This window comes from Rasamsonia byssochlamydoides (genome assembly GCF_041956645.1).
Source record: "Rasamsonia byssochlamydoides strain NRRL 3658 unplaced genomic scaffold VTN77scaffold_19, whole genome shotgun sequence".
Classification (NCBI taxonomy): domain Eukaryota; kingdom Fungi; phylum Ascomycota; class Eurotiomycetes; order Eurotiales; family Trichocomaceae; genus Rasamsonia; species Rasamsonia byssochlamydoides.
This window is the reverse complement of record NW_027192402.1, coordinates 373,134-395,529: the sequence shown is the minus strand read 5'-3', so window position 1 is coordinate 395,529 and position 22,396 is coordinate 373,134. Positions and strand designations below refer to the sequence as shown.

At 49.9% G+C, this 22,396-nt stretch overlaps 7 protein-coding genes across 7 annotated transcripts; 3 read left to right on the top strand and 4 right to left on the bottom strand.

Moving 5' to 3' along the window:
* Positions 1–1,149: 1,149 nt before the first annotated feature.
* VTN77DRAFT_2564 (uncharacterized protein) lies at positions 1,150–9,466 on the bottom strand (the record flags this gene model as incomplete). Its single annotated transcript, XM_069418417.1, has 13 exons — positions 1,150–1,235; positions 1,292–1,348; positions 1,412–3,498; positions 3,556–3,607; positions 3,662–4,225; positions 4,292–4,491; positions 4,555–4,658; positions 4,714–5,294; positions 5,350–5,500; positions 5,555–5,716; positions 5,766–8,496; positions 8,565–8,718; positions 8,788–9,466. 13 exons carry the CDS (start codon positions 9,464–9,466, stop codon positions 1,150–1,152), a joined length of 7,608 nt encoding a protein of 2,535 aa, XP_069279190.1.
* A 1,430-nt stretch (positions 9,467–10,896) lies between these two features.
* VTN77DRAFT_2563 (uncharacterized protein) lies at positions 10,897–11,745 on the bottom strand (the record flags this gene model as incomplete). Its single annotated transcript, XM_069418416.1, has 3 exons — positions 10,897–10,980; positions 11,052–11,448; positions 11,585–11,745. The coding sequence occupies 3 exons, from the start codon at positions 11,743–11,745 to the stop codon at positions 10,897–10,899; spliced, it is 642 nt and encodes a 213-aa protein (XP_069279189.1).
* A 601-nt stretch (positions 11,746–12,346) lies between these two features.
* On the top strand, positions 12,347–13,345 carry VTN77DRAFT_2562 (uncharacterized protein; the record flags this gene model as incomplete). The annotated part of the gene is made up of 2 exons (XM_069418415.1): positions 12,347–13,184; positions 13,257–13,345. 2 exons carry the CDS (start codon positions 12,347–12,349, stop codon positions 13,343–13,345), a joined length of 927 nt encoding a protein of 308 aa, XP_069279188.1.
* A 683-nt stretch (positions 13,346–14,028) lies between these two features.
* VTN77DRAFT_2561 (uncharacterized protein) lies at positions 14,029–16,307 on the bottom strand (the record flags this gene model as incomplete). The annotated part of the gene is made up of 4 exons (XM_069418414.1): positions 14,029–14,610; positions 14,677–15,125; positions 15,174–16,174; positions 16,234–16,307. 4 exons carry the CDS (start codon positions 16,305–16,307, stop codon positions 14,029–14,031), a joined length of 2,106 nt encoding a protein of 701 aa, XP_069279187.1.
* Positions 16,308–16,664: 357 nt separating this feature from the next.
* On the top strand, positions 16,665–17,138 carry VTN77DRAFT_2560 (uncharacterized protein; the record flags this gene model as incomplete). Its single annotated transcript, XM_069418413.1, has 2 exons — positions 16,665–16,951; positions 17,018–17,138. The coding sequence occupies 2 exons, from the start codon at positions 16,665–16,667 to the stop codon at positions 17,136–17,138; spliced, it is 408 nt and encodes a 135-aa protein (XP_069279186.1).
* Positions 17,139–17,543: 405 nt separating this feature from the next.
* Positions 17,544–19,470, bottom strand: VTN77DRAFT_2559 (uncharacterized protein; the record flags this gene model as incomplete). Its single annotated transcript, XM_069418411.1, has 4 exons — positions 17,544–18,884; positions 18,943–19,143; positions 19,206–19,321; positions 19,377–19,470. 4 exons carry the CDS (start codon positions 19,468–19,470, stop codon positions 17,544–17,546), a joined length of 1,752 nt encoding a protein of 583 aa, XP_069279185.1.
* A 628-nt stretch (positions 19,471–20,098) lies between these two features.
* VTN77DRAFT_2558 (uncharacterized protein) lies at positions 20,099–21,711 on the top strand (the record flags this gene model as incomplete). The annotated part of the gene is made up of 4 exons (XM_069418410.1): positions 20,099–20,291; positions 20,355–20,395; positions 20,450–21,452; positions 21,506–21,711. The coding sequence occupies 4 exons, from the start codon at positions 20,099–20,101 to the stop codon at positions 21,709–21,711; spliced, it is 1,443 nt and encodes a 480-aa protein (XP_069279184.1).
* Between the last annotated feature and the right edge of the window lie 685 nt (positions 21,712–22,396).

Genomic DNA, 22,396 nt, shown 5'->3' with positions numbered 1-22,396 from the left:
TTATTTATTTATTTATTTATTTATTTATTTATTTATTTATTTATTTATTTATTTATTTATTTATTTATTTATTTATTATAATAACTAAATAAATGTTGACGTTTTTCATCCTGCGTACCATCGATCAATCGATCGATCGATCAGTCAACCAGTCAGTCAACCAGTCAATCAAATCAGTCAGTCAATATGTATGACAGACCGTCAGGGTAATATGAGCGAGAAATGTATTCTATTCTACTCTTTTATGGCATCTGATCTTTGTCTTTGTATATTCGTATCTCTACTTACTTACTTCCTTGACTGACTTAAATTAATTACTTAGATTCAATTGCTTGCAATTAACTCCCGCATTGCAGTTTTCACCCATTTTTTTTTTCATCTGTTTCGTATGTATGTACTGTACAAGCCCTTCAATCAAGGAAGGTTATTCATGCTCCTATCCTATCCTATCCTACTTAATCGTTTTAATCGATCATGTCAACGTGCTAGATTGATAAAGAAAGAAGAGAGAAAAAAGGGGGGGAGAGAGGAAAAGCAAATAAAAGAAAATCTCTTCATTGATTGATTGACGTCTGACGTCTATTATGTATTTCCATTCCATCATCATCATCATCATCATCATCATCATGCAGAAAGAGTAAGCAGCAGGAAGAGAAAGAAAGTAGTAGACGACTAGACGATGCCCAATTCCTGCCTGATTGAAGAAAGAGATCAGAGATTCTTTGAACTTTGCAGAGTGAAGTGAGTAGGAGTACACATGTACTGTATTGTTTGTTTGCTAGGTTTGGTTGGTTGGTTGCCCCCCTATGGATTCTCTCGAAGAAAGAAACAAACAAGATATCTGCAAACGCCAGCCCTTTCCTTTGCCAAACAAAACAAAACAAAACAAAACTAGAATAGAACGCTGCACACGAGGACAGGACAAATAGAATATGTCTGGCAATCAATCAATGTATGAAAGATCTCAAACTCAACTCAACGCCGTGCAGCTACAAACGGAACGCCAATTCGATGCGATGCAATTGAAGAGGAGCAATCAATTAAATGCCATGCCACGCCAGGCTCTCTCAGTCGTGAAGTCCTTGCTGGTATCCCGGATGATCAAGGTCACTTTCCTTTATTTTTTCTTTCATGAGACAGTTCAAGGGTTTATGGCGTTCCAGCCAATCCAAGTTCCGAATCACTCGCCATCATCGAGTTATCCTCCCAGTCTTCTGGAGAAGGAAAATCAGACTCTGGAAAACCAGGGGTTAGAGAGAGAGGTATTGACATATGAAAAAGGAGGACTTACCAGAAGCCAATTCCTCGGGCAATTCCACGGACAGTTCCTCGATGGCGCTGCTCACGGCTGTGCAGAAGTCAGATCTAGCTCAATGAAAAAAAAATCACGAATAAAAGACCGTCTACTGACCTGCCGCTTGCTGCATAAACTCCGCATCCTCTTCATCACCCTCATCATAGTACATCTCCAAACAGTGGTTGATGACAAGGTTGATGGTCTCGACAACTTTGGCTTCGATATTCTGGCCCGGAGTCACCAGATACGTCTTCCTCAATCGCTCCACAGAAGCCTGCGTGAGGTCTTTGGCGACTTTGGTATAGAATAACCGACACTCGTCGCTCATCTCTTCATGCTCCTTGTTGAAGAGTATCTGGCGCAAGAAGTCAAACGTCAGGCTTCGCACCGTCTTGTCCACATAAATGAGCAATGTTGGAGCCCAATCGGGAATCCGTTCCACGACATGCGTCGAGAACCAGGTCTCATCCTTGCCAATCCGCTCGTTGCGAATTGACAGCAGATTCGAAAAGAAGGCAAGATGCTCCTTCCCGCCACTATTGTTGATGGACTCCACTCCCTTCGCGACATAATCGATCAAGCCAACAATTTGATCTTCGTCGGGACTCCGTCTGCAAAAGATCAAGGTTGCCTCGAGGAATGGAGCGCAAAGCGCCGCTGGCGCAACTCTGAGTCCGTCTTCCAGCACCTTGCAGATGGGATCCAGCAGTCCAGCTTCCGGCTCGGAGTCAAGGAACAGGCCCGTAAGGGCTCTGCAGGCTGGTGGATTACTGTGCTGCTGGAGAATCTTCTTCAGCACGAGAAGTTCCTTGCCTCGGCCAAGCGTTCGAATGAGAGAATTCTCTGACTCCGTCAGAGAATATCGGTCTCCCTGGATAATCCGAGGCTCACCATCCGCAGTTGGCGGCAGGGTGAGGTCAATAAATCTCATCAGATTGACGAGGAAATCGAGAAGCTTCCGGTGAGAAAATCTGCGGCCTCTCTCGATAAGTCGGTAGTATGCAGCGTAATGCCTTTTCAACTTCTTGGTGTCCTCCCGGTCAAGCCAGACGATTTCCAGGCATTTGAGCAGGAATCCGTGATCCAGTAAGATACCAACTTGGGAAACTCGGAAAGTCGCCAGCATACACAGGAATTCAAAATAATCATCCCACGACCGACTGGCCGTGTGAAGTACAGGCCACAGATCTTCGAGCGCGGCCACCACAGTCCGGAAAGCATCGGAGTATCGTGTCCGCCATTTCTCTCGCTCGATGTCGCTCAGATTCGGGTCTTCTTGAAGTTCTTGCAGCCGTGCCAGAGCCCTAATAAAGATTCTCGACGAGTTACTCCGAACTGCGGCGTGCGGAGTCTTCAAAATCAGGTTGCGCATCCCTGTCGGACGTTCAGCTATCCACTGAATGACCTTGTGAGCGCCCTTTGGCGTGTCCGCTATCGTTCGAGCGAGTTCAGCAACAAGCTTATCAAGCTCCGATAGTTCCCTCGTCCTGGAAACGAGCTGATCCAAGGTATCCAAGGCAATGAAGATAGCTGTTTTTTCCAACTTGGAAGCACCTGAAGCCCCCGACAACACAAAATCTCGAGAAAGGGATAGCAGATATCGAACAAAGGAAGCATGGTACGGATCCAAGAGACAGTACGTGCGTATAAAAAGTTCATTGTCCATCGCAATGTGATTTCCAAGGCGAACCGGCAACGGGACACGGACAGGAATGTCCTTCTCGCTGGGTTTGTAGATCTCTTTGGCAGCCTCCATACTCGAAACCCGTTGGTAAAAGAGCATGTATGCATTCCACACCTTTCCAAAGCGGGCCTGACCCATAGACGATCCGTGAATAGGATCGTTCAAGCCTCCGAAGCACTGCTCCGCGATCTTGGATGGATCGAATGCGCTGACATCCGCGTCGTTGAATTCGACCCACGATCTTTTTGATCCAGCCACCGGTCGCTCACGGATGTAAGAATAGTAGTGGCCAGACTCAGCGGTGCCGCTGTGTACGAGCACACCCACCAATTCGAAGATATCGGGCTCCACGTTACTGTTCGGATTCGACAAGTATTCCACTTTGTATGGAGTCATATCAATACGCTCCGGGAATTGAAACTCGTCGTTGATCTTGCTCCGCATCATGGTGACCATGTCGAAATCAAAACGCTTCAGATGGAAGATGAGATTATCCGGAAGCTCTTTCAAACAAGCCCTAGTATAGTTTAGTTGATGACTTCTCGACCATTTTGTTAAAACCTCATTCACTTACCGCTTCACCGCATCGACGTGGCGGCCACATGGTGTGCAGGAATACTTGTTATCTTGAACAACAGGTCAGCAGAAGATACATAATTCTATTCAGGTGATGACCTTACCTCCTTGCATAATCTCCCCCTCTACGTAAGCTTGAAGACTGTCTTCCAGACTGGCTTTGCCTTTGATGTCACATTGAATGGCCGAAAATGGCTCCAGTCGTTCCGAAATGTGAGAACATTCCTTCGACTTGATCTGTTGAACCAACTGGCCACCATAAAACGAGCGGAAGCGCTTCTTGTCTTCTGGATCCACGATTTGCGCCTCCCACCGGTCAAAGAGGAGATTGTAGAACTCGTCGACGTCCATTTGGATGGTCACGTCAATAGGCTCGTTGTCGTATGTCCGTATCGAGTCAACTGCACCTTGTGGATCCACAAACTTGGACCACGTCTCCTGCATGTTTCCAAAGATCTTTTTCGTCTCCGCCAGTAGCTTCTGCGAGCATTCCGGGTCGGACAGTGGGAGCTGCAGCATAAACTCTCGAAACCCAACATTCATGAACAGCTGCGAGAAAAGAGAATTCAAGTAACAAGTATTGGACAGATTCTTAAGTCCTGCGTAGCCTTCAGGGGACCGAATTGTCTTAGACCTCTCAAAAGTCCAGTTGGGGGAATATGTATAGTCTGTAAGACATGTCAGTTTAGTCCAGCTACTTCAGTCAACAGAGGTAATCGCTGTTGGAACCATACCTTGCGGGATAAGGTCTGATACAAGATCAATGACCTTTGCATAGTTTTCGACATGCTTACAAAGCAAAACAAGAATATTGTACAGTTCCTCCCGTGTCTCCTCGTGCATCACCGGCACTCGCGGAGTGATCACCTCGGTATCTGAGGGTACGGATAAGTCCGGGAATAAGTAATTGTTGAAGAGGCTTTCGATAAGCTCCCTGTAACGCGAAGTCAATCGAACTGGACTCAAAAAAAAAAAGTGCGAACGATTAGTTGCTTACGTTGCGTTGATACGAGTATCGGTCTGGTCCGCTATCTCAAGACACAATCTCAAGAGGCGTGAGAATCCTAGAATCACATGATCTTCTGGTTCTCGCCCAACAAACTGTGTTGTTGTCAGTATAGACAGTCGCAAAAGAGTTATTAATAATAGAACATACCTCCTCTGTCTTATGACTAAGCATGATTTTGCTCCACTGAGTGAGATATTCTGCAAAGATAACATCACGTGGTGATCTCTCCGCGACGGATCGAAAGACGGCCAGAGCGACTCCGAAGAACTCCTGAGACTGCTCCGCATATTCAACAGTATGTGAAAAATTGTGCACGAAGGCCTCCCAGAGCGTTCCGAGAATGTCGACAGTCGTAGGATTTTCCGGTTGTTTCAATCCATCGGCGTCACCACGTCCGGGTCTGGTGGACTTCTTCCGCGACTTGGAGGGACCACAAACAACAGCGATGTTATCTGCAATCTCCTTGCGGATAGATTGCCGTTTTTCCTGCAAGAGCAGTGTGAAGATGAGTCGATCAAACTGCGCGTGCTGCTTGATAACAGCCCAGAAGCCACTATCATGAACGGATCCCTCGATCAATACAGCAAAAGACTGGCAGATTAATTTCTGGATACTGGCTTCAGAAAGCTCGGAAGTCGTCAGGTCGCGGGCCGACTCGATAAAGTTCAGTAACTGCCGGATCAGTAAGTCTGGGTTCGGCAGCGCAGCAAGGGCCTCGCCAGCTCTCACTATAACTGATCAGTTTTAAGCCTCTTCCCTTCAATACGGCGTGGTTCAACATACCTGAGAGGGCCGATAGGAGACATTCAATGAGATGACAAGCGAAAACGAGTTTCATCGGGTTCTCCGTTAGAGACTCCGCCATTTGTGGCCGAGTCAAAGCAGCAACCAGAGTCTGAATGCTATGAGATATGAAAGCCTGATTCGGCTCCGTCTTCGGGAAAGTTAGCAAGGCAATTATTTTAAACGAGTCTTCCGGTGAGCCTACCTCAAGAGATGCTTCTCTCAGACACGTAGAGAGGGCTTTAACGGAGTACAGCAACTGGTAAGGCTTCTCCATCGGGAACATTTCTTGTTCCGTATTGCTCTCCGATCTCACCAACTCGAGCACCCGTTCTTGCGGCGGAAACACGCTGAGGAAGTCATAGATCTGAAAGGTGTGAGCACCCGCGCCCGAGTAAGTTAGGTAGGAGACAAACCTCTTTAGCGAATCTATCTTCCAAACTCAGCAGATCATAAAGATCATCGAAATGCTTGAGTACCTCGGAGTCAACCAGAGTGAGCGATTGGCGTCTGCCCGTAAGGGAAACTTCAGGGCCATCGTTGATTTTCCGAATGATGAGTAGACCAGCTCGAAACCTAAGTTCCCGCAATGTCGCATCCGGGTTCTCCAGCAGGTTGATCTTCTGTCCCCCATAAATCGTACTGAATTTGGTGAAACCAGTAAGACGAACAAGCCGATCAACCAGCTCAGAGGCAGTGCAGAGGTCACCAATCTGCAGGGTGCGGACCTTTGATTGGGACCCACCATTGAAACACTGATACGGGATCTCAATCGGATCGCCCTTCCCTATTCGTTCGGGCAGATCTGGAGGCTGGCCTTGAGGAGGACTGTACTGAGGACGAGTCCTGATACCCTGAAGGAGCTGCTGAAGAAATAGCAAAGACCGGCTGAACCTCAGTTCTTCTGCGCGAATCTCATGTTCATCGGCACCAGCGACCATGGATTCATCCTCACCACTCGTCGAACCGTCCTTGAAGGCCTTCAGTTTTCCAGCCGCCGATCTAATCTGCTCCACACAACGGTCAACCAGAGAGATGTGCGTAGCCTCCGCCGTCGATGGTGGTGCTCTGCGTATCAACGTGTGATCCAGATACACCTCAATGGCAAAACTGGTAGCCTTGCTCTCGATGGTGCCGGGAGGGGCGGTCAGAATGAGATGCCAGATTCTGTCCATTCCAGGCAATGAAATGATTTCATTTTCACCGGGGACCGGGGGAGGATTGAAACGAATTTCATACGCAACGGCCTGTTCGGCGAAAGCAAGAATCTCCGGCGAGTACTTTTCTGGTGGAAGATCAGGCAAGTATTCGTGGAGACAACGCTCGATAAACGGATTCGGCGTGCCGCAATGGCCCGTTACCCTGCACAACATGTCCCATAAGGGAGCTCGTGCCTGATCCACATTTCCAGTCATGAAGACCCTAGTCCACAGCGTATCGCTCAGATCGGGAGTGATGGTTTCGGGCACCTTGTCGATGATGCGATTTAGCAACTGGATACGGGACAGAAGCGCATTCTTCGAAAAGGAATCGGTGAAATCCGACTGCTCGGTCTCCCAGAAATGACAGAACTCCATGATCCCCAGTCGAGTCAAATCAAAGTCCGAGGTCAGTTTTCGAATCTCGTGCGAGTCATAGGCCGGAAGTAGAGCGTTCAACGCTTGGATACTTCCGGAAGCAAACTGATTCATCTCCGCGATATCCTGTATGCAACGTTCGTAGACGTCTAACTTGTCGGCCTCGCTCATTCCCAGGCTTAGAAATTGACTCAGTTGCACGCTTGCAAATTTTTGTAATGAAGTCTTATGCTCAACGGAGAATTCATGACACGCCGTGGACTCGCGAATCAAGCGCACACAGAGCCGCAGAGGGATGGAGTCCACATGCAGGATATCCAAAGGCTCGTGCCGACTCCTCTCGCCGTGCTTTTCACGCACGTTAAGAAGGAGTTGCTCACAAAACTCAATCATCCGGGAGTCGAAACGATTCAATGGAAGCTCGAGAAGCTTGGAACAGAGATAAAGGAGGGCGTTCGAGGAAGCTGGATGCATTATGAACGTGCGGGTCAGCATCGCGAGGACTTCCCCAACGGTTCTTTGGTCTTGACTCTCCGTCACGGCTTTCCAGATCGTGTCTGTATCAGCATCGATGTAGGTCGATGTTACAACCAAGAAACCAACGATATTGCCACTGCGGCTGATCAGCTGAGGGTGTGAATCGACGCCAACAATGTACTCGACTATCCGGTTGTCTCGCAGAAACTTGACGAGATACTGAATGATCGAATTCTCGATGCCGTCGGGGTTCCCTTGAATGTGCTGCCTCCAAACGCTGACGAGATCCGACTGCATGGTCTCCATCCCAAAGACCCTCAACTCCATGCGACCTTCCATGATGTGTCGCTTCAAAAGGCTAAACCTCCAACTGAAGTGAATAATTGGGAGATATTCATCAGACTTTGCGTCTTCGGGTAGTTCAACGGACAGATCGCGGGCGAGACGGAGAACAAAACTGGGGTCTAAGCCACCGAACGCCTGATATGCGGAACCAATATAGCGGAGGAGGGACTCGCTGATATCGGCCGTAACCCACGGCGACTTCTTGGAGATATGCATCTGATATTTCTCATCCACCGCCCTAAAGAGAATGTAGCTATTCTTGATAGTCCGGACGAGGACGGGAGAATCGATGAGATCATCTTCCGCGCCGTGATTTCTGCGCTCGTGACCCGATTCCACCAGATTGTGGATGACATTCAGAGCTGAAACAAGGATCGGTGCCAGATGAGGCCACCGTTGAAGGAGGGAGAAGGCACACGAGACAAAGTCCGAGACACGCTGCAGCGCATCGAAGGGGGAGTAGGCGATCTGATCGTTGATCCGCGCGACGAGATTGGCGAGTTCGATGTGATTCAACCTCTCCATGGTGCGAAAGAATGGTATGTTCGATATCTGCAAAATCCATCCGAGAGATGGTAGATAAGTTCGCGAGATCATTTCAGGCATCTGGGCATCTGTCTCTTCGGCGACTTGGGCTAGGGCAAGGGTGTCCAGCCGGAGCAGGTGAAGGGCGAGCCGAGCGAAATCGAGGAAGAACTCTTCCAAACAACACCATGTGCCATTTCCCTCATTGGGCTGAAGATTGACTCTGCTCTGGAGTCAGTATCCCGTAGAAAATTTCCTTGTCATACTTCACGGTTCTAGGAATCTGCTCACACTCTGCGCAATAGTCCCTCGACAATAGTCGGCAACTCCTCCCAAAACTCCCGGTCATCGACAAAGGTTTCATAGCTGATCTGAGCTAGATTATTCGCACAGGTATCGAACCAGCTCTTCACGGCGACAAAAACCGTCACATCATGGGGGTGTCCTGGTATTTTAATCCTCCGATCAGCTGGGGATCTTTACAAAGCAAACAAACAAAGGAAAAAGTCCATACCTTTCTCGATCATGTTGACAATCTCTTCTACAGATTCCCTCAGGTCGAGATTCCCCCGAAGCTTGGGAAACGAGTCCGTCAATGGCATCTGTTCGTGTAGCTGTATCACTTCGGCCGCATTTTGGTCCCGGAGGGCCTCTCCCAAGGGTCTCCAATTGGACGTATTGGGATCTTGGTCCATATCCTCCACCTCTGCGACCTCAATCTCTGGACTTCGCACGGGGGATGAGGAGATAGAGATAGCGGCGGACGACTGGGCTCCCGTCATCGCGGTATTATTTTCCGGATGGTCGACATCGGGCGGAGTAATGTTGGACTTGACCCCATCCTCCTGGGACGGTGGTTCTTCGGGATCATCCATCGCTCCATCCATTGTTCTCACCGGGCGTGTTGGAGATTTCATGTTGATCGTGACTCTGCTAGCCGGATGACGCGAGGCCGGAGCTTCTGCAGCTTCTTCGAGGTTGTAAGCGGTTGGCGACGCGGAGTCACGGGCGGGCGACTCTTCAGTCGACATGGCCCCGCGGGAGGCGCTGCCGCTGTCGAGACGAGGACGTTTTCGAGTGGCCTGGGGATCGATGTCTTCCATGGGCTCGTCGTAGGATCGCGGAGGTCCGTCTGGTGATACAGCACCAGGCGGGGTGCTGGTGCTGGAGCTGTCTAGCGGGGTACCTGCCATGACATTTTCCTAGCCCCGCCAAAAGAGAAAGAGGAAGAACGGGAACGGAGAGATCTGGCCCTGGGCAGAGGAACGGGCGGAGAAGCTGTGAGGCTGAAAAAAAAAAGGATCGCTGGTGGCCAGCAGGCTTGCTGCTGCCTTCAGAAGGGTTTGTCAAGTTAGCCGCGGAGCTGTGTAATAATGTGCGGGAGTCCGAAAGGCTGTGATGTCCAGCTTGGTCGGGAAGTCGAAAAAGAAAGATACAGGAACGCGGAGGGGAGGGAATTGAAGAAGCGAAGAACGTGCGTGAAGGCTTTTCGTCCAGGAAAACACCTTGAAGAAAAATCTATTCTCAGAAAGAAAAGAAAAAGCAAAAGAAAAAGAAAAAAAAAAAGGACGCGAGAGAAAAAGCAAAAGGACCGTGGTGATGTATGGAGCTATGTTTGGAGGATCGTTATCAATTCTAAGGCCGAGGCGAGACCGAATTGGCGGAGATGCGGGAGCCGTTGAAGCCTAGCTTAGTTAGCTCGTTACTTAGCTTAATTCACTTCTGTTTTATTTTACTTTCAGTTCAGCCCTGCCAGACAAATAATAAGAAGAATCATTGAGGAAATGTCAGGAAAAATAACCCAATGCTGCTGATTGCTGCCAGCCACCCTTTTTCGGCAGGCAGCCGTCTCAGCAGTGAATTAGTCGATTAATTACAATACTGTTCTGACAGGGAGAAGTGAATGTTCGAGGTGAATACAGTCCATTCAGAGCATAGTTGGTGGGCTCACGTTTGTCATGCTGACAAAGACCGTGGGGCAGATCTCTTTTCCACGAAGTTGTATTGCGATGTCTATAATAAATTCACTGATAATCTTATTCTCTTTTCTATTGTGATATGCAATTTGAATACTGGTACTGCAAAAATGGCTGCCATCTCCGTATCCATCCATGGATGATGTCTGCGGAGAGAAGGAACCTATGCGGAATCTACCTTAGGCAGACTTGGAGAATTTTACAATCCGGACTCGAGAATCGTCATCATCATCCTTGCACTGGTGCTGCCAGATTGCCTTGCCACGCTTAAAGCTTTATTCAAAGGTCTCTATAGAAAACTGGACCAGCATTCGTTCGCTTCTTTCCTGAAGGGAGAGTGAATAGCAGCGGCAAGTGAATGTGCTCCTCTGATGGGCACGATCTCTCCGTATAGGACCCTTATTGTTCCTCAATCTCTGCTCGAATCAATCTCATTGTCTATTCTCTACCTGCGCTCAGGGATAAGCACTGCACATCCAACAGTTCCCACATCTGGAGACCCCGCAGTCTGATGAAGGAAGAATCGGCATTGCTGGGATGAAGAAAGCAAAGAAAACACCTGGATCGTGTGACTAGCTCTGAAGACATCATCAAGGCTTAGCAAAAACATCATAATCGTCGTATTCTCATAATCGCAATTCGTAGGCTCATGATTGTTCCGCCATTGCGGTCTCAATCTTCCGGATGATACGGGCCGGATTCCCTGCAGCAACATGAAATGCCGGGACGTCCTAAGGAGAATTGTTATTGAATCAATAATGTGTCAATCTGCATGGCAATGGACCGGTTCTTGGCGACGTACCTTGGTCACCACACTGCCCGCGCCGATAGTCGCGCCCTTGCCGATCGTCACACCAGGCAAGACGATGACATTACCGCCAATCCAGCAGTCCTCTCCGATATGGATCTCCTTGCCCAGCTCAGGTCCCTCGGTGCCGTTGCGCAGGGCAGGATCGAGCGGATGCGTGCCGCTGTAGAGACTGACGTTGGGGCCGAGGAGGGTGCGCGCGCCGATGGTAACGAGGCACGTGTCCACGATGACACAGTTGAAGTTGATGAAGACACCCTCGCCCAGCCGCACATTGAAGCCGTAGTCGATGTGGATGGGCGCTTCGATCCAGGGCTCACGCCGGAACAGAGCCTCGTCGGCTGCTGGGTCTTCTAGAGGTGGGGGAAGCGGCGTGGGGTCCTGGATGATGCTGTCAGGCCGATCAATCATCCGTCAGATGAATTGAGCGGTAATCTATCTATGTATGTACGGGACACGGGAAGAGGGAGATGAATGCAAAGAGCATCAAACAGAATTCCTGACCACGTTCGCAATTGAGCACTCACTCTCGCCAAAGCTCGACAAGGCGCCGACGGGACACCTCGCCAGCATTGTTGAACCGGTTACAGGCGTGCTTGCATCGGGCCCGCGCGGCCACCAGCTCAGGTGTAAAGGCATGAAACAGCTCTCCCCGGAGCATCTTCTCCTTCTCTGTCGGCTCTGACATTGTGGTAGACTGGTAGTGTGTATCGGATGTCGATCAGTGAGTGGATACAGATAGCTGCAGATTTCTATAGAAGAAGACCAGCAGTATGAAAATGGTTGTTGATATAGCTGCAGCCAACAACTGGCGAATCGCTCTAGAAACTCAGACTCTGGCGCCAATTTAGAGGGCTAATTTATCGATCAGCCCTGTGTCAAGTACCTAAGTAAAATAAAGCAGATCCACTGTTACACTGCACAGTTCAACAATTCCGATATGGGAAGAGTGGGCCACGGTCCAGTGATAGCCGTCTGGGGTCCCCATTATCGATAGATCAACAGCTAAGCCTAAGCACGTCACAGCAGACAGACAACCCCAATCTAACAGACCTCACTACTGACACCACATTGTTCAAATCCAACCCACAATGCTGAGGGGGAAAGAGCAGTGTCAGGGGACATAATGCGACTTTCTTTCATACAATATCTTCAAAGTGTTTTTAAGAATTATTTTTTCTCTGTGTAACCTTTCTTCCTGTGCGTTTGTTCAAGCGCTCGTGAAATTTCGACCCGACGATCACGATCAGCCCTCCAATTGTCTATCGTCCGTCCTTCTCAAAACCAACATGTCCACAGCGACAGATTTATCTTTTGACGAATCGCACGGATCAGAGTCTTTTCGACGTGGACGCGAACCGCAACAACAACTCTCCTCGGATCCAGACTGGCGACCACCATTCGCTCGACCCGCCACTACCACTACTATCACCACTCCTACTACTACCGCTAATACCAACGGCACAACGACAATGAGAGACTCTCCCAGCCTCGACCCCTCCAACTACCCCGGGGGCAAGAAATCGCTCTCAGGGATCTCTCTCCGCGCGTTCCTGCTCGGCGTCGTGCTGGGGATCTGCGCCACGCTCACTCTCGTCCTGGTCGTGCTGTCAATCCCGCTCTGGCGCGTACCCTTCTTCATTGCCTCCCTGTGCCTCTTCCACTTCCTCGAATACTTCATCACGGCGCGATACAACACGCGGCAGGCGTCTGTGTCGGCCTTCCTGCTTACGTCGAACGGGTGGGCGTACAACGTCGCGCATGGCTCGGCCGTGGCTGAGTGTCTGCTGTCGCACCTCCTCTTCCCGGCGGGGTACGCGCGATGGACGGCCGCGATCACGGACACGAACCTGCCGCTCGTCCTCGGGCTGGTGCTGATGCTCGTCGGCCAGACCGTCCGCACGCTCGCGATGGCGCAGGCAGGGAGTAACTTCAACCACACGGTGCAGGTCGAGCGAAAGCAGGGCCATACCCTCGTTACGGGGGGCATCTACAGCGTGCTGCGCCATCCAAGCTACTTTGGCTTCTTCTGGTGGGGTTTGGGAACGCAGCTGGTGCTGCAGAATGTGATCTGTTTCTGCGCGTATGCAGTTGTCCTGTGGAGATTCTTTGCTTCGAGAATAAAGCGTAAGTAGTCGTCCCCTCTTTTCCGATCTCCCTCCTTTTTTTGGGTCTTTTCTAAAGTTATACCATCGACAGGAGAAGAGACATTCCTCATCCACTTCTTCGGCAACGACTACGTGGAATACCGCAAGCGAACCCGTGTGGGAATTCCGGGGATTCCATGACCGATTGAAAGAAACCGTTTCCTAGCTCCAGCTTTTTTTTCTTGGACGCATGTATGGTAATGGTTCCTACTATTCCCTGTCTTCTTTTGCTTCTTTCTCCTCCTCTTAATATGAACACAAGGGAACCGGGAAAAGAGGCGAACATAATCTGGGGGTGACTTGGCGATTTTTGATCCAGGTTAAATACTACTCTACTAATACTACTAACTGATAATGATACTAATAATTAATAATAAAAATACGATGAGAGTCCCCCTCCCCCTAGAGAAGGAGAAAGAAAGAAAATAATAATAAAAAGCGAAATTTAGGTAGGCATCTCTGCTCTTCTGCAATGCAGTCTGCATCCATTGATTCGAATGCCACTGGTTTTTGATGCCAGAGATACAGTAACCAGAGATATCATTTACCTATCACAACGCAGTACATTAGATTGGATTAGATTAGATTTATTTTAAATATATATATACAGCAGTTCAATTCCTTTATGTATGTATGTACAGTACTCTACGTAGACAAAGTGTTTTGTTCTGAAAGCCAAGCCATCATCTCTAGCAATTACCAACCAATCCGGATATCGAGGAAATAAAGACAGACAGACATGGACCGATTTAACGCCATTACACCATTGTTGAGAATATACCAGTCATAGACCAATTTCAACTCCTTCAAGCACGCCTCGTCTGTCATAGCTTGCTCTGAGGCGCCACAGGCCCCAGTTCTCCACTCATAACAGCCTCTTCACGCGGATGCTGCTGCTGCTGCTGCTCGCCGAAGAGTGTGAGTTCCCGCCCACCCCTCGTGCTCCACCACGTGACGCAAAAGTTAGCACGCTCAACATCCATCTCGCCACTGCTCAGCGCATCCCAGAAGCGCTCGATGCAGGTGCTTCTCATCGCGGGGTCCGGGATCGCGTTGATCAGCTTCGCGGTTAAGGGGAGCCACTCTTCTAGATCGACGACGCGGAGGGAAGCGAGGGAATCGATCAGGGCGAGAGTTAGGGCTGCTTGTTCGGAGAGTGGTGGAGAATTATTAGAATTAGAATTAGAATCGGCTGCGCCCTCTTGTTGGTCTGCTGATGCTTGTTGTTGTGGGGTTGGTGGTAGCACGGTTGATGACGCGTGATAGGCTCGATCGTGTACGAGCTCGAGAAGAGTAGATGCTAGGAGGGGCTGGGTGCTGGCAAGGGGCGACGGAGGGGTCGTGATCTGAACCACGGACTTGAAAGCGAGACGGAACTGGCGAGCAGAGAGGTTTTGTGGGAATACCTGCGCAAAACTATGAGCACCAAGTCAAGAAATGGGGTCAGATATGTCCGGGTAGATAATACATACCGCAAAGAGATTGTCTACGTAGAACGGAAGATGTTTGGCTGCGACGTCTGCATTCTGTGGAGCAGCAAATACTGCAAGCACGGCGCTATGAGCAGCTTCGAAGATCTCCAGCAGGTGATTGTCCCCGCCAGCAGCTAGATAGGGTAACGCGGCCGAAATGATAAGCTCCTCGTTTGATTGCGGTGGCAGAGTCAACGTGAAATGCTCCGCGGTATTGAGAAAGAACAAGTCCAGACATCTTTCGAGAGGATGCGCTGGGATTTGGCCCAACTCTGCAGGCTTGATAGTCCGCAAGAAGTTTTCCGCAAGACCCGGGTACTGCGTGAGTATATCTATGGCCACGAGGTTGACAAACGTATATTGAGAGGAGGCATTCTGGCCGATGCGTAAGGTGATAAAGTAGAGATTCCGAATAATATGTAGAGACTGCATTGCAATGAATGGGGCGACTGGGAGAGTATTAGCAACGCAAGTGTAAAGCAAGTGTGGTAACTTACCACTACTAGCAGCCAGCGCAGGATCGTTCAGCACTCTTCCCAGAACCGCTCGAAGAATGATGACTACCGAGAACATGCAAGACCGAAGCAATCGCCACAGATCCGGGATAGTCGTCTTCAACGACTCCGCATTCAGGAACTCTGTCTCTTCGGATGGGTCGACCTCGGATAACTTGTTCTGGCGCCATTGAATCAACAAGGTGCGGACAAAGTCCGAAATGGAGTTGACCGCATCCGACACAAGGTTAGGATCGCGAACATTCTCCAGCGCATGCGCGATCAGCCGCGATAATGGCCCCAGTGAGGCAATTAAGGGTCTGGAAGATATCGCTTTGACATGATTGTACGTCGTCGACTGTGATGACCATGTGAACTTCTTCTCGTCAGGAACCTGAATAACATCGCGGTCGATTGCGCCTAAAAAATATGCACAATCTAGCCCTTCGCCAGAGAAGAACGTTGCATGCAGCATCAGCGGCAGCAGGCGGTCATAATCCAGCTGGCTCCGTTCCCAATCCGACAGCAGCTCGAAGGTATAATTCAGGACCATGGTGATGCAGTATCCCGCGATCCCGTCTAGCTGCTCGTTCTCCTGCAGCACCAACAGCGTCGCTTTAACCAGGGCAGACTCGACCTTGCTCCGGATATGCGACGGCAGACCCTGTCTATTTTGTCCCTCGAATCCGAGCAAGACACCGCCAAGCAACAGCAGATGCCTCCATCGCGGAGATTTCTCGTCCGCTCCGTTGACCACGGCTTTCACCCATGCTTCCCGCTCGAGACCTCGTCGGCTTGCATATGGAGTTCTCGGCTCATCCGCTGTCTCGTTCTGCAAGATAGTGATGGCGGCCGTATTGAAAACACCGAGTATACGGCGGCACGTGTGTAAGTCGACCGGGGGCTCCCAGATTGCAGGAGCTGTAAGCAATTGAGAAGAAAGCAGCGTCACATTTAACGGGTTCGTCAGGACCGATAAGAAGCTGGTCGAGGTCGGTAGTAATCTGCGCCACATCAGTTGTTGTTCAACAGCCGCGGATCGCATGTCCGGGATCAAGCTCACGCAAAGGCCTCTAGGCGGTCAGAAGCGGTCTGCAGCGACCGCAGAAGGGTCGCAAGGGAGCGTTCAGTCGCCATGATTGAAGCTGGCGAAAGGAGGATAATTGGGATGCAACATTGGATGGTGGTGTTGTTTCTGCGGCTGCATACCCATGGACATCATCGTCACCGCTGCCGAGGTTAATCATACCAATTACGGGGTACTCGGTATGGCACCCGAGCAAAGGGTGCAAACTGCCCCGTAAATTAGGGCCATTAGCGCCCGTACCACACCTCCAGCTCCACTTCGAGGCTATACGGAGTATAACGACATCATTCGATCCCCGAGTCCAACTGACAGTCCACGATATTAATGTGAATAACATGCACCGGAATTAGACATGCATCCGTGTATTCCATAACCTAAACCCGATTATCCTCGACTGAGCAAGCGCCATGGGCAGCCGTGTCCCACTCGATTACCGCGCTCCGTCATTCCCCTCGCTCCACGTCCCTGTCTTTGGCGTCGCCGGCGAATCCAACTACCTCTATTACACCGAGGATATATGGCGCTTCACGCTCTACTGGACGCTCATCCTCTACGGCGGTGCACACCTCGCAGTGGCCTCGTGCGCAGTCGCCGTACAATGGCGCAACTGGCGGGTGATGTGGGCGGTACCCCTGGTCTATGGCGTTGTCGGGTGTCTGGAGGCCCTTCTAGCCGGTAGTGTTATTGGTCTGATGTGAGTTGCTTCTACCGGACCTCTGCTTTATCAATACAAAAAAGGAAATATACTGATCTACGACAGTCTCGGGGCCGTGTACGAGGCAGGCAACTTCACGATGTCGACGTGGATTCCCTTAGTCTGGGCTGTCATCAACGTCCTCGTACTGATTATTTCGAGCTTCCCAATGCAAGGCGCGATCTAAGACAACTGCTTTGGAGATAAAATCCGATCTCGTTCATCAGGTTTCCCTAGACACCTATCCGCTACTGATAACCGTAAGTTGAATACCAGTTTCTGTAGTCCCCTTCGACTTTGTAAGGAAAGGCATCAAACAATATTATTGTAAAGATTCCAATGTGAGCTCCGATTACAAGGGCTCGGCCCAAGATCTATTTTCGCCTCAGCACCCAAATAAATATCCCACTAACGCCTCATCCAGATATAATCCCGCCAGATGGTACATGCCGATGCATTCTCGGCGCTCAGAAACGGCCTCGAATAGTTTGGCCGTGTCAAAGTATCTCTCCGTCACTCGTCAGACTGGTCGGCAACATCATCCCTGATGCTCGAATAATGGTGACCTCTGACTTCACCGCCAGCGGAAATGCTAGCTTCCACTCCAGGCGTTTTTCGCGCCAAAGTTCGGTGGCAGTTGGATACCTTGAGCAAGCAGCTGCTTCTGCAGCTCTGCGAGGTTGAGGTTTGGTGGTGGAGTTCCTGGCAACCCAGATATACCAAATCCAGGCAGACCAGAATTTTGTGCCGCAAAGCCGTTTGAGCCACCCAGCATTGTAGCCAACTGACTAGGATCGACGTTGGGAAGGGAGGCCGGTAATCCAGACTGTTGTGGCGGCTGGATATTGCCAATCCCGGGCAATAAACTTTGTGAACCAGCACCATCCGCGGGAGTGATGCCCGGAAGCAAAGTCCCTTGGATTCCGGGGAGAGTCGTTGCAGCAGACTTCTGGTCGACCAGCCCCTCGGCTTCGTCCTGGAGCTCTTGCTCCTCCTCTTCGCGCATTTGTCGTTTCCCAAATCCCCGGTTCCACGTTCCTTGTGCCTCTGCCGCCTCTTCCCCAATGTGAAACCGATCCTTCATGTAACTAGTCTCTCCTGGCCTAGCTCTAGACCAGAAACGAGTGAAATTATCTTTGGAGCCAGAGGCCAAGATGTGTCCCAGAGGGTGCCAATCAAGCGACCATATTGTCGCGCTGTGAGCATATTGGATGCGATGAGCGGGGTAGATAACCTGAGGTGGTGTGTTTAAGGGATCGTTACTGTCATACGGCGCAATGGTAGGAACATGTCCCGGCGGCAAGTTGGGTTCGTCCAGCAGATAATGATACAAAGAACCGTCCTCGCTGCCTGTTGATATCAGTGAGCTGTGGATGGGGTGCCACGTCAGAGTCGAAATCGGCTTCTCATGACCTCGAAGGATGCAGATATCGCGCATCATCCGGAGGTCAAATACTCTTGCGGTCGAATCTCTAGAAGACGTGGCCAACAAGTTGTTGTTTACCCGAGAAAACCTGGTCGTGGTGACGGTGTTCTTATGACTGTGTAGCGTAGTCAAACATCTTCCGGTGCGAGGATCCCAGAACTTGACTTGGTGGTCTTTGGAGCCGGAAACGAGCAGTCCCTTGGTCGGGTGCCAGTCGCATGACTTCACGTCCCAGTTATGGCCAGTGAGAACTGTGTCGCAAGCTCGAGCTGTGAAATCGAATATTTTCAACGTGGTATCATCGGAGGCAGATAGAAACTTTGTATCGCTGGGGGCCCATGCCAAATCCCGGACAGCATCGTGATGAGCATCATCAACCGTCTCTACATTATTGAAGTTAGGACGCCAGTATTTGACATCGCCCTTTTGTCCGCCCGATATCAGCCAGTCATGACTGTGTGACCATGCTGCTGCTGTGACGCCTGCTTGGAATTGATCATAATGTGCCTGGTCATAATGCGATTAGCAGCGGTAAACAAGCGGTGTTCTTGGTGAAGACACGCACATCCATGACAGTTTCAAAATTAAAAGCAGTTCCATTCCACAGCATAAATTCACCCGTATGCCCACCTGTCAGCAACCGTCTGCCCTCTGGTGTCCATCTCACAACTGTAATGGGCTTTTTCGATTTTCCTATCGACTGGTGTAGATGCCGTACAGGAATCGTATCTGCGGGCGAATGAATTCTGGCTAAGGGGGGGAGCATCTGACAGACAAATGAGCAAACGCCATTCCTTTTAGTTTTCAATGATAATATGAGGATCTCACATCGACAACGTAGCTTGCGCTCGGCCTCTCCACCTCCATTCTATGAGCTCCTTTGTATCGCGGTCGTCGCGAGTGCATCCATTGTACCATGGACGACCCATAGTCGGTGACAGGTCCTAGGAATTTCACATCAGTCAAGCATTCTCGTAGCAGGGAATCGAGACTACGTACTTGGTCGTCGAGGGAGCCCAATGCCACCCTCGTAGGGCCTTGTAGGCCTTCCCGCATACTGGGTGTCGCTGGCGGACTCTTCATAGAGAGCCATGGCTGCGCACTGCAGGATGTTACCCACACAGCAGGGAAATGAGACACGCACAAGAGAAAGCTTTGTTTATGCTAGCAGTCACCAGTAGTCACAAGCGGGACTGACAGGCGCAGCTCATGGCCAGCATGCATCAGGCAGTGGCGGCGTTTGAGCAGTGAAATAACGGGCAGCTTTTCGTTGTGACGCCGGCAGCACCGGGGGCGGGGATTGGCCCAGCAGCTGCAAGCGCGGCCAAAACCTGGCAGCTCCACGCCATCTAATCACGTAGCTCCTCTCAACCACCGTATGATAACGAGCTCTCGAACGTCGTCGAGGCCTCTCCCCTTGTTTGCCCCGCCATGCTGCTCCCGGTCCTCGATGCATCCCTATGTCTCATCCGGTGGTTATCTCTCGCAATGGTGAGGTGAATGGTGGAGCAGCATGATCCTTTGTCTGCATACCATTCCCAGCGTTGCTCCTCTTGCAATCGAATGAAACTGTGCAACCGACTACATTCTGTTCAGATTATCTCCGATATACTCTTTATCCTTGTCCCTCGCTGGCAGTCTCCAACATTTAACTGTTCAAAATGGCCAGCGCAACAGAAGCAGCGGTTAGCACAAGCCTCGATATGCCAGCTCCGGATAGGATGCCCGCCAGCAGAACAGGAGATAAAGAGACCTCTCCTCCACCCAACGCAACGACACGGAAAACAAAGGAGAGGAGCAAGTATCGACATATTGCGGCTTATCACTCGGAAATACGGCATTCATGTCTCAGCAGAGACTCCGCCGCCAACCCCAGTTTCATTGGGTTCCGGAACCTGATGGTCATTGTTCTAGGTGAGAATGAATGCCTATTTTCTGTGATGGAGCGACTGGGAGACTCTGACTCTATATCCACAGTTGTGATGAATCTACGACTGGTTATTGAGAATTTTATGAAGGTTTGTAATCACAATATTGACTCGACGGTTGATATTGATCCGATTATGGTGTAGTATGGAGTCCTCATCTGCCTCAAATGTCACGACTACCGAAAACAAGACATCTTCCTCGGCTCAATCCTCTTTGCGCTCGTACCGTGTCACCTGTTTGTTGCATACATAATCGAACTGGCTGCTGCACAGCAGGCGAAGGGTGCAGTGGGACGGATGAAGAAAGATGACTTTGCTGAAGGAGATGAGAAAGAGCAACGAGCATTTCAATCGACCTGGCGCTTCATTGCATTTGCCCACACGGTAAATGCAACCCTATGTCTGGCCGTCACCAATTTCGTTGTATATTACTATATCCATCATCCTGGCATTGGGACTATCTGCGAACTTCACGCGATCATTGTTTGGCTCAAGAACTGCTCCTATGCTTTCACCAACCGCGATCTTCGCCATGCGATGCTCAACCCATCGACGCAATCCACAATCCCTGATATATATTCCGACTGTCCCTACCCGCAGAACATCACCATTGGAAATTTGACCTATTTTTGGCTGGCGCCTACCTTGGTCTATCAACCCGTTTATCCTCGAACACCGTGCATCCGCTGGTCATTTGTTGGGAAACGGCTCGTGGAATTCATCGTGTTATCGGTCTTCATCTGGCTCACCTCGGCTCAATATGCTGCTCCGGTTCTCCGAAACTCCCTGGACAAGATTGCAGTCATGGATTTCACCTCAATCGTGGAACGCATTATGAAGCTCTCGACGATCTCACTGATTATCTGGCTCGCGGGATTCTTTGCTCTCTTCCAGTCCCTGCTCAATGCGCTGGCGGAAGTGATGCGTTTTGGAGATCGCGAGTTCTATTCAGATTGGTGGAATAGCTGGAGCGTCGGGATGTACTGGCGCTCATGGAACAAGCCGGTTTATCTCTTCATGAAGAGGCATATCTTTTCGCCGCTGGTCGGAAGGGGTTGGAGTCCCTTTACGGCCAGTGTTATGGTTTTTACGTTCTCCGCCATTCTCCACGAGCTGCTCGTGGGTGTTCCAACGCACAACCTCATCGGTAGGTTAACCTTTGGTTTCTTCGTTTCATTGCTGATTGCTAATCATCCACAGGCGTTGCCTTTGCTGGGATGATGCTCCAGCTGCCACTTATCACTGTCACGCTACCATTGGAGAAGGTGGACGACCCCACCGGAAGAATCATAGGGAATTCCATATTCTGGGTGAGCTTCTGTCTTGTAGGCCAGCCGCTCGGCGCCTTATTATACTTTTTTGCATGGCAGGCAAAATACGGCAGCGTTAGTAGGACACCAGCGTGATCTATCTCAAACACTTATATAGAGGTTGTTTAAAGTATACGTTTCAATTCAGTACTCTGTCATATGTAGGAGCTTAAGAGACACAATGATGATAACGTTCGCATGATAATGCGTCTTAGCTAATTCAGACTGAAGCATCTGAGATGATGCAAGTATGTAATGAGGGTAATTACTTGGCAACGAATCATAATATGGCGTACAATCAACACAATCCTCCTTATTGAACCATATAAGGCGGAAACCAACGATCCTGTCTGATGCCATTGCACAAGTGCTTATCTCACGTGCCCCACGTGATGAATTGCGCAATAACAGTAATCTTAGAAAACGATCAGGGCATAGGCAAGCTAATTGGGCGATGACTGTAAGCAGGGAACTATAAAGATCAGGCGCAGTCTATGATTTCTGATCTTTCTTTTTTGCTTATCGAAGTCTTTCTGACGCTTTGTGTCATTGCTGTCATTGTTGAACACTACCACTAGGAGTACCGCGGGTTTACTAATTACAGTCTGGACCATCGTGAAATCCCTTGCATTCAATTGAACATTACTTGCTGGTGATTTACTATTCAGCTCACTCATCTTCTGTTTCCTTTTCAATAACTAGCGAAGCTAGGATGACCTCGATGGAACAAACAATGTCACAAATTCGTTAAGACGACCGGGGGAATAACAACCCAAGTGCT